This window comes from Scardinius erythrophthalmus (genome assembly GCF_964197995.2).
Source record: "Scardinius erythrophthalmus genome assembly, chromosome: 2".
NCBI lineage: Eukaryota > Metazoa > Chordata > Actinopteri > Cypriniformes > Leuciscidae > Scardinius > Scardinius erythrophthalmus.
The window spans coordinates 26,819,536-26,830,646 of NC_138222.1; the positions used below are offsets into that span (position 1 = coordinate 26,819,536).

The window sequence follows — 11,111 nt, forward strand, 5'->3', positions numbered from 1 at the left end:
TCAGATGAGAGAAAAGCGACAGCACGGGCGTAGCAGTAATGCTTAGGAGGGAAGCACCGCAAAAACAGGTGTGAACAAACACACACACACACGCTTTGAGTGACAATAGCACAGAAGCTACATGTTTCAATCAAAACCGTAACATGTGGCGTTGCTCAAGGTGTCAGCATCTGACAGTCGTCATTTATAAAGACGCTAATTAATTCAAGCATTAAAACTTTAATGAGGGAGACGGCGCAGGTGTGTTACTTACAGGCAGAGACAATACAACACATGGAATACAACCTGATTAACACCTTAGAAGTAATAAAAAACACTCAAATCGAAATGTCAGCAGCATTCTCTTACGAACAGACAATAAACCAAGGGCGATTCTGCAGTATATTTATACAGAAGTTGAGAGAGCATTTGTAAAATGACTGCAAACAAGCAATTCAACACTGTTGACCCAACATATCTACAGTATACAAACAGTAAACGCACTACCATTCAAAAATTTGGGCTAAGAATTTATTTTATTTATCAAGGATGCAATAAATGTATAAAAAAAAAAATTTACTTTTAGAATGTTACAAAAGTTTTCTATTTCAAATAAATGCTGTTCTCTTGAACTTTCAATTCATTAAAGAATCCAAAAGAAAAAAAAACAATCATAGTTTCAACAAAATTATTAATCAGCACAACTGTTTTCATCATTAATAATAAAAAGGGTTTCTAGAGCAGCAAATCAGCATATTATAATGATTTCTGAAGGATCATGTGACACTGAGTAATTCTGGTAAAATACAGTAAATGCAGCTTTGGTGAGCATACGAGACTTCTTTCAAAAACATTAAATAATCTTACCAACCATAAACTTTTGAATGGTAGTGTATGAACCTTTTAACTTTAACTATGTTTATTTACATGTCACACAGACTATTGCATATTCCATGTTTTGACGACAGGCAGAGTGCATTATTACCATTTTAAAAACAAGATTCAGGCGACTGTTAAGTGATTCATAATCTACATAAAATGTCAACTATAAATATTTAATATCAAACTGGGTGACAATATTCAATGTGCATGCTCTCATACTTTTATGCATTATTCAACAACTTTGGAGGGTTTGGAATGGTGGGTGGTTTTTGTATCCAACTATAAATGGGCACAAGTTTCTCTTGAAAAAACATGTGGCGAGATTGTAATGACTAATTCAGCTCACTTCTACACAACCACTTTCATTACATGGAGGTTTGATAAGTTCTAAACAGATCAATGTAATTGAAGCATCATTGTCTGGAACCTCGACTAGCGTGGAAACAGGAATGTGAATGTAGGAAAACAGCAGGGCTATTTTTGTATCCAACTATGAAAGGACACAGAATTCTCTTGAGACAAAAAAAAAACGAAACAAGCTTGGTAGATCTTGAAGCACGAGTACTGAAATTATCAAAATTGAACTAAAACTGGTTGAACTGAACTAAAATTACTTAAAATTAAATGCATTAGGTACCATGTCCTATCGTTTATTAATCTAGATTAGTGTAGATTTATAAACATACAATTGTTCATTGTTATTTAATGTTTGATAATAATGAATTAATGGTAAAAATTTGTTAAAATATGTACAAATTAACAATAAAAGTGCAATATAACAGAAGTAGTGATAGATCTTTTCTTCCGTATTGTGATGCACATCATCGACAAAGAACAAAATGCATGACAGGGGCTTGGTTCGATCCATCGATTGTTTGGATTTTGAGCTGTGGGAGGTCTGGGCTTACTTTACAAGAGAGAAGACTGTAATATTACCAGAATATCGAGTTCAAGAACGAGGTCAAAAGAAAATAAATATATGCCTTGATGAATCAATCAAAAGGGTATATTTTCATGCCATGCCTACTTAAATTAATGCTAATAAATTGAACCTTTTTTTCAAAAAGTTACCATTCCTCACATCTCAACAAGGTAATACATTTGAATTTGAACTTTGCGAATGTAAAAAAAAAAAAAAGAAGTGTTCTATATAGTTTGGATGAATGAAATTTGCCATGTTGTTACTGTCATGTGACCTACCAGTGTCAGATGAGTCACTTCACTGCCATTCATAAATCCTCTCCCGTGGCCTCATGGGATAGTAAAGCGTCCATCGAATGTGCACTTCAGAATCTTGGTGGAAGTAACAGGTCATGCCGGTACTTTTCACCTATGGTTTTTCTAATACTAGGTACTGAGACATACTACTCTGTTGGCATTCTGTTTTTTGCATACTATAAATTATGGAAGTATTCAATTTTGGATGCAGCGATGGAGGTTTTAGATGATATTGGAGCATCATTGTCTAGTAGTGTATTTTTCAACCTTAGCTAGAATAAAAACAGATGTGAAAATGAAAAGGGGAAATGCATGTTTCATTGCAAAGCCTAAAGCAATCAAAAAAGTCCAATAATACTGAATTACATTGTTCTGAATTAAAGGAATATTACTTAACGTGACTTATAGAGAGCAGTTGTAGTTGTGCACAAAAAAAAAAAGTCTTTACATCCAATGTTTCACCTACCACTTCTCGTCACTCTAAACATTCACTGTACTTACTCTTCCGTCTCATTATGTTAAATACTCGATCCAAAGAGTCCAACTTCCTTACTGAGATGTTACTCTGCTGTTTTATTTTTCTCATGCACAAGGAAAGTGCAATGGACAAGACTCCTGTCTTTCTGTCTCTCTTAATCGTCTTTGTTCAGAGAACGTCCTGTTTTGTTGAGAACAGTACTTAATTCATTAATGAGGTTTTGAGGCAACTGCACGGCTCTGCTGGGCAACGAGGGCAACGAGGCTTTCCTCTGTGATAGCTGGGTGAGAGCGCTGGCGTCTTGTTGAATTGATGCTCTTCGCTGAGACTGGAGTGTGTCATCAATCACCATTTCATGCCTGGAGACACATGGAGTTCCCTTACAGCTTGTCAATTTATGCCTCGAGTCTGGTTGGTTGCCCTCATCTGTGGTCATTTGGTTTTGTGTATTTGAACCTTCTATACTTGTAGTGACGACTGACTTTCCTTTATCCTGCAGAAGAGCAGAAAGCACATGAATATTCGTGGTTACAGTATATGTTTTGTATGCAGGGAATAGACTTGAACAACCGTTTTGGGAACAAGACGATATGGATAAGGTTTAACTGTCAACAAAGATGGAGATCAGGTCTGATTACTGCTAACTGTGCTGGCCTTTAGAAATGTTCACTGAAGCAAACAATGCATTAAGCAACTTTAAATGAAAAGGTTTGTTAAGCATTCATGACATTTATGTGAGTGTAGAGCAGGATTAATGCTGACCTCTCTCTGGTGTTTGGCTGTGCTGGTCTGTGCAGGGCTGTAAGTGGATGTTCTCCCTCTGCTCAGGTTATAAGGTAATGATGCACTCTGCTTTAGGTCTTTAGGCCATAAGTCACCTTCATGCTGCAAGTACATTTACATTTATGCTTTCATCCAAATCAATATTGAATTCAAAGATTACATTTTATTAGTTTATGCAGGAATTGAACCCATGATTTTGGCTCAATGCTAGCACCATGCTCTACAGTTTGAGCAAAAGGGAACAGAAAGCCAATGGAAATTTCACATTTCCGGGCTTCTCAGAAGCGGAAGTCATCATAAGTTGGGTAAACTTATATAGTGGTGAATGGGAGTCAACAGCAAATATAATTTTTGTTTTCCAATTTGCTCCACTAGCAAAAAAAAAAAAAAAAAAAAATCCATGAAAGTGTTTCCAAGACTTTCCAAAAAAGTAACAAAATATCGAGAGAATGATTACAGCAGTCAGAACAGAGAATGATGAGAAATCTGCCATCACTCCCAGCCGGTGTATTAGAAACACTCACGCAGCAGTGTTAATTCATTTTTGCAATCCACTGCCGAGGTAATATAACACAAAGTGTAGCGTAATAAATATGAATTAAAAAAAATTTAAAAAATAATATATATATATCATTTTTTTCCTTTGATTACATTTAATCAGTTGGGATGCATTACAGTGATCAAAAATGACAGTAAAGACATTTATAATGTTATAAAAGATGTCAATTTTAAATAAATGCTGTTCTTTTGAACATTCTATTTATCCAAGAATCCTGAAATATTTTTTTGAATCACTGTTTCCACAAAAATATATAGCAGCACCACTGTTATATATAATAACTGTTATAATAATAAGAAATGTTTCTTGAGCATAAAATCAGCATATTAGAATGATTTCTGAAGGATCATGTGACACTGAAGACTGGAGAAATGATGCTGGAAATTCAGCTTTTCCATCACAGGACTAAATTACATTTTTATAAAATATTAACATAGAAAACAGTTACTTTAAATTGCAATAATATTTCAGTTTTTATTAAAAAAAAAAAGTTGTCAGCTGAGAATTAGTATCACTGCAACGAAAAGCCAATCACAGTGTGCAAGTATGCAAATAGATAATTTAGTATGAAAATATTAGTGACATTAGAGTGAAACTATTTAGTCAAACAGATTCAACAATGTATGAGGAAAATCATTATAGTACTGCCTTCCAAGTTTTATTCATTTGCATGACATTTCTAGGCCTATAAATCCGAATTTTGCCTGATATTTCGATATTTTCCATGACAGTGGGAACTTGGGGTAAAAAAAGGTTTCAGACAGAAAACGTATACCTTACTATTAAGCTTTAAGTCTCAGGCAAGACAGAGACAAAAAACTTCCATATATTCTCAAGCAGCTCTAACTAACACTAACTTTCTGACCTTAATGATGTAGGAACACAAATGTTCCGGAACATTCTGGACTGAGCTGAACACTCGCTAAGACAGCTCATACTTTCCACTGTGACTTTATGGCCTTTGAGTTGTTCTTCACGTCTACATCCTCGTTTTAGCAGCAGAAGGTCTCATCTGCCTGTTCCTTTACCTACCCAGCACAGCTTTCCAGTTTCTATGGAAACCATGCCAAGCAGAACGCTGGGTGAAATGGAAGCAGCGAGAGGTTACAAGAGTCTCAGAGCACGGAGTCTCAATTAATCTACCTGCATGGACTCCACGACCACTTTTAGCACAAGTAATAATGAGACACAACAATATGTACAGTGAATTATGGTACATGCCCTCAAATCCTCGTTTACTCTACCGCCTGGGGGGGGGGGGGGAACTCGAGAAAACCTCTCTGCGCCCCACCTGCCCGGAATAGGGAAAAAAAATTTAAGAACTGAAGTGCTTTATTTTTCTCCCTCGTATCAGTTCAAAACCACAAAAGCAAGAATAAACCTCAACAATAAAAATAGTGAACCTGTAGGAAGTAGATAAGGATGAGGCATTAGGACCGAAGAGAAGAGCAGGGAAAATCTGAGAGGGTTAGCGGATTGGAGGAGAGATCTAAACAATGGCTAAATCATCTACTCCTCTGCCATCTCTTGCCTTTGGTTTAAGTTATTAATACCGAATCAGCTGAGTCAGGCCCTCAGCGTGTACTAGTGCCCAGCTTGTCTAAAGAAGAGTCTGCTGGAACCAGTGTTATTGTGGCAGTCTGCACGACCTTATTTCAGCTAAAAGACCTTTCCGGATAATGTGATTTATACTCGTGGAGGATAACCTTGAAAACATTCTCTCAATTCTTAAGGCTAGTTTTCTTATAACTTTCTCTGGAAAAAGGAAATGCTGCATTATAAAAAAAAAAAAGTACTTATTATGGAAATATTACACATTACTTTTAAGTGCAAAATAATGTAATGTTCCCGGACACGTTTTCGGTTTTAACTGCATGTTAATTGCAATTCTATGAAAATGTATTAAAGTTTAAATTTATATTAAACACAATTAGCTGAATTTTATAGTGTTCTTTGACCCACTTGTGTACATCTGTATATTCATAATTACTTATATTGTTTCTGAAATATGGTTTTACTGCCAAATGTATTGACAGGCATTAATGGAAACCTAAATAGACCTTATTGCAATTTATACTGAAACATGTCTGATTTGTATTCAGATATATTTGTCATCACACATTTGTAAGGATGAAGTTGCAATTTTGTTCATATAAAAATATATTATCTTTGAATTTAATATTGAATATCACATTACAGTTTAAATTATAATAATATATTCCACATTTGCTTTATAATGTTTCACATAAAAATAAGTGGACTGTTTAAAGCACAACAAAAAGATTATTAAAACAAAGACTTAAAATGTACTTTAAAATAAAACTTTTAATTTGACATTATTACAAAGTGCACACAGTGTTCTCTCTTTAAGAGAGATACTTTTATTTTATTAACATTATCATTTTCACTAGGGTGTGCAGTGATGGCACCAGATGCTAATACCATGTATACCATATTCATGTACCACGGTATTTATGGTACTCCAAGGTGCTTTGCAGAATACATTATAAGTCCAAAAAAAGAATAAAAAGGAAAGGTAATATCATGGTACTTTATGAAGGAAGAAATGCCTCACATTGGGTTGCTAAAATGAAGCATTTCCAGATGTGGAATAGTACATCTAAAAGTTGCATTAGAAAACCTCTTAACATGCCCATTTTTGAACAATGTTAACTGCACATTATCAGCACTTAGAACGAAGAAAGCTCACCTTCACTCTGATAATGGAGGTGACCCAGTCCTGCTGAGAATCATTCCCTTTACAGCAGAAATACCTTTTTCAGGGAGGATGAAAATGCATGCAGTCAGAACACTGAAGCACTTAAGTGTCCTATTTGAAATTCAGTCATGCAGTTCTGTACTTCAATTGCTAAGCTGTACAAAACCTTAGTACGTTTCAGGCTGGTATATTAAAAAAAGGGAGGTATTATCCAGTTCCAGCTAAATGTTTTTTTTCTTAAAAACAGTGCTGAAGCGTGTGATTGAATGTGCAATTAGGAACAGAGTTAATTGCACTTACCACTGCTGCTTTTCAGTATAAACAGTAAATCCCCAACTGTTGAAAATTTGTCAGAAAACAACAAAAAGCTTCGCATTAGTTTCACAGCATTTCATTCAGGTTCTCCACATCAACTATATTCAGATTTTTCCTGATGGTGCCACAGTCTGACCTCTCGAGAACCTCTAAAGTGCTAAGATACCATTAAATTCAGCTTAACTTTCGCAGCCAGCAGACAAGCATAATAGAAACGATGACCTATTTTGCTTGTGTAAGAGATTTATATCAATGCCACATGCCCTGTTAATACTTTACTCTCTTATGGATGTAACGTTTTGGCTGACCTACTTCTCGTTCATTTATTTAATTCATGGTTCATGGTCTAAATGGTTCAAAATCTTTTCTGACCTCACACACAGCATTTTAGATTGTGGAACAAAAAAAAACAAAAAAACTTTTGTGTTATTTGTTTCCACACATAATGTGTTTCTTCAACTTCTGCCACTTTGTCCCTGGTGCTTTTTGAATAATAATAAATAAATAAAAACATTTAAACTTTTTTTTTCTTTTTGCTACTTTTCAAATTTCTTATATGTATTGATTTTATTAGTTTACTCATTATAACCCATTATAAACATACATTTAAAACTAATTATCTCAAGAAAGAATGAAATAACCAAACCATATCAATATTTATTATGTGCAAATTATTTATATAAATTATTACTCTTGTCTTCTGTTTTCACGTAATTTCCACATCAATAAACACTTCTGCTTCTATTAAAGTTTCATCAAAAGTTGAAAAAAAGTGTGCCTGTGTACCAATGAGACAACAGTGTCTCCGAAGAGCTTGCTTGAGATATAGTATGAAACATGAGATTTGTCAAGAAAATAAAGAGAAAAAAAAAAAAAAAAAAATGTGCATATCACGTTATTTGGTTTCCAATCAAGCTGTACAGTAATTGTAACATAAGTGTAAAACAAAATATTACCCAATTGTGCGTATAGAGTACAAAAAATTCAATGTATGAACAAAACAAATTAAGATTTCGCTCCCACAACTTAATTTGTGGCCACATGTTAATTTATTTTAGTTAAATCGTGTCAACCTTTGATTAATTAATTCCCTTGGTTTATGTAAATCGTGGCCATGTTGGATTAATTATTCGTTCCCACAAGTTTTTAATTCATGGTCACATATTATTCATTTGTTTTGGTTAAATTGCGGCCATGTTGTATTAATTTGTTCCCTCCTTTTAATTTAGCTAAATAGTGGTGACAAATTCTTTACCACGAATTAGGAATTTCTGGGAACGAAATCCGTAATTAATGCCCATGTTATCTTGGGGTTTTTTACCTGCATGAGACACTGTGGTAGGAATGTTAATGATGGTTCCTGTGATGCATGTGTGTCCACTGTTGTGTGAAGATGTGTTTTAAGGCTACTTCTACATTAATATGGATACATTTGAAAACGGCATTTTCGTTTCAAAACTAGAGTTTTCCAAAAGTTGCTCAGGGCTCGCAAAATCACCAGCCCAACATCCCGGGGCTATTGTGTTTTCCAGTCGGGCTGGAGGTTGCTAATACAATGCTAAATCAGATATATGTACAATAACAATTTTAGGAAAAAAAATAACATTACGATGTCTAGAAATCAATTTCAATAGTAACGCTACATTGGGTTTAATTAGTCTTTTAATAAAATCTACTAATATTGTTAGTGCCGAGAATTTTAACGTGAATAAATGCATAGATAATCTGCACTTGTATATATATATTTTTTCTCATCAAAACCGAATATGTTCATCAGCGGTTACATTCTTTATCAAGCAGGGACCCGTTTGTGTGCATTTTGTTTTGTGATTTACTTTGCGTGTCAGAATGTTTGAATCCAAGTGCTAACACGCTCTCACTGTAAAGCTGCTTTGAAACAAACAAATCTGTATGGTAACAAGCGCTACATTAATAAAGATGACTTGACCATCATATATTCTGCTATATAAACAGCATAAAATAATTACAGCACTATTTACTTGCCTCAAAAAAGTCTGGTATTGTTATTATTATTATTTATTGCTACACTTCAATATGTGAATTATTCCATCGGAAAATTAACACTTTTAACGTTGTCAGACTTTAAAACAACGGAGCTGCGCAGTTCAGTTGATATCTCCGATTCAGAATGATTCATGTTCCATACTGGTCACACAAATTTCAGTTCAGTTAGAACCAGATGCATATTTGTATTGAAGTTTTGCCTAACCAATTTTCTACATTACAAATTGTCTTTTTATTTCGGGCTACCAAAATCTGAAGAGTGCCTGCCCGAAAAGCTACAAGCGATTTAGAAATTTTGCAAACCCTGCCCATCCACACTGAAACACTTGAAATGCTTAAATCACCTTACTATGCATGCGTAAAATGTAATAAAATCTCACAAGATGATTCAGAGAGACCAGACATAATAAAGTTCTTACGCTATCCTTTTGGCGTCATTTTATTAGCGAAATATCCCACCACTCACTGTTGTGTCCAAGTCACACTCAAAATCATATGATCTAAAACACAACTGTCATCACGCTTTGCCGCAGGACTGCAATTACGAGTACATTTTCTGTCGTCTTTGCAGGAATGTAATATGAAGATTCATGTTGAAAATTTCTGTTTAGCAACACTATGAAAGTACATAGCAGGCACAACAATGCCGGTATAACCATAGAGATCTATGGGTACAATATGCGTCACGACTAAACGTCATCGGTTTCATAAACATTTTCACAGTCCACACTACAACGCGAAAACAGTTTTAAAATGTATCCACTAGTGAGAACATTTTCAAACGGCTTCATCTTTGTCGAGGAAAAAAAAAACGTTTCAGTGTGGACGAAAGGCACTTAAAACAAAGGGCCGTTCACACAGAACACGTTGTATATTCTGCTGTAGTTATCTATTCCTGTTATTTCCGTTATTGCGTCGCGTATCAAAAGCGCATCTCGAGACCCTCGCGTTGTGCGCTGTGCTTTAAACCATTCCTGAGTGCTGTGTCTCTCAGTGTTAGATGCAAAGACAAGTTCTGTGTGAACGGCCCCTTAGTGTGGACAAGGCCTAAGAGACTTTATTTTTTAAAAGTCCACAGGAACAAAAGTGCTATAGCTGAAGAAACAACCTCAGACTTAAAAAAGCTAAATAGTTTGCATACCAATACCTCAATGTAACAAATAACATGCGAGAACAGATTGGAAGTCATTTGGGGTAAAATGCTATTGTGAAAATCATGCCGTGGATACATTCACAAGGAAAATTATGAATAAAGGATCATTAGCAACAAAGACTTCAGCGCACCCATAAATTACACAACAGCCATAAATTACAAAAATGCAACATTACTGAAATGAAACAAATCCACAGTTAACAATTTTCCCAGTAGGAGAGAGAAAAACACAGTACAGTGTATTTGCTAAATTACGTTTAATGAATTTTGTAATTGTGAGATATAAATCTGCTTTCGGATTGACTGTGATAGTCTTGTTTCTGAGGGGGGCATTTGGCACTAGACCAAGCTGCTCTGCGTGTTTGGCACAAAAGATAAAGAGTGAACTAGGAGCTCATTTAAACATGAACCTAGAGTTAATGTCAGAACATTTATGAATCGATCTTAATTACACATTTAGGAATATTAATGTCTCCTCTTTCAATGTGCCAGCACTAATTTTGAATAACTTGTTTCGTAAAATAGTTTGTGGGCTCTGCGTGGATTAAATTAAGGATTATAAAGTGGGTTTGGAAAAATTGTTACAAAAGACACCAGTTTGCTAATGAACTTGAGCAAAATGCAATTAGGTAACATTTTTGCTAAATGTAAAAAGAGAATAACTGCTTTTTTGTGTGGTACTGTATAGCAATAGATAAATACTTGAGACCATTTACCTGCTTGTTGGTTTCAACTTCCTTCGTAGCCCTAAGTAACATTTAACTGACTTTAATGAAGCCTCTCTTTCTGGCTTGGTACTCTGTGGAAACAATGGCACATGTTTCAAAATCAACAGTGCTTTAATTTTAAATAATGCTGTATCTACACATATTATGTATGTAATAATGGTAACACTTTATTTTACAGAGTCCTTGTTACATATGTTACATGTACTTACCATAGTAATAGTAAATTATGCATAATTACAGGCAACTAACCCTCAACCCTAACCCTATAGTAA

At 34.8% G+C, this 11,111-nt stretch overlaps 1 protein-coding gene across 1 annotated transcript in view; it reads right to left on the reverse strand.

Moving 5' to 3' along the window:
* Nucleotides 1-201: 201 nt before the first annotated feature.
* The window catches only part of arap2 (ArfGAP with RhoGAP domain, ankyrin repeat and PH domain 2), a 107,375-nt gene continuing 96,465 nt past the window's right edge, over nucleotides 202-11,111 (reverse strand). Inside the window, exons 29-33 of the mRNA XM_081359734.1 lie at nucleotides 10,828-10,910; nucleotides 6,919-6,954; nucleotides 6,610-6,673; nucleotides 3,320-3,442; nucleotides 202-3,050 (exon numbers count right to left, since the gene is read on the reverse strand). Of these exons, the coding sequence (XP_081215860.1) occupies nucleotides 2,712-3,050; nucleotides 3,320-3,442; nucleotides 6,610-6,673; nucleotides 6,919-6,954; nucleotides 10,828-10,910 (645 nt within the window). The 3' untranslated portion in view covers nucleotides 202-2,711. The remainder of the gene's footprint in view (nucleotides 3,051-3,319; nucleotides 3,443-6,609; nucleotides 6,674-6,918; nucleotides 6,955-10,827; nucleotides 10,911-11,111) is intronic.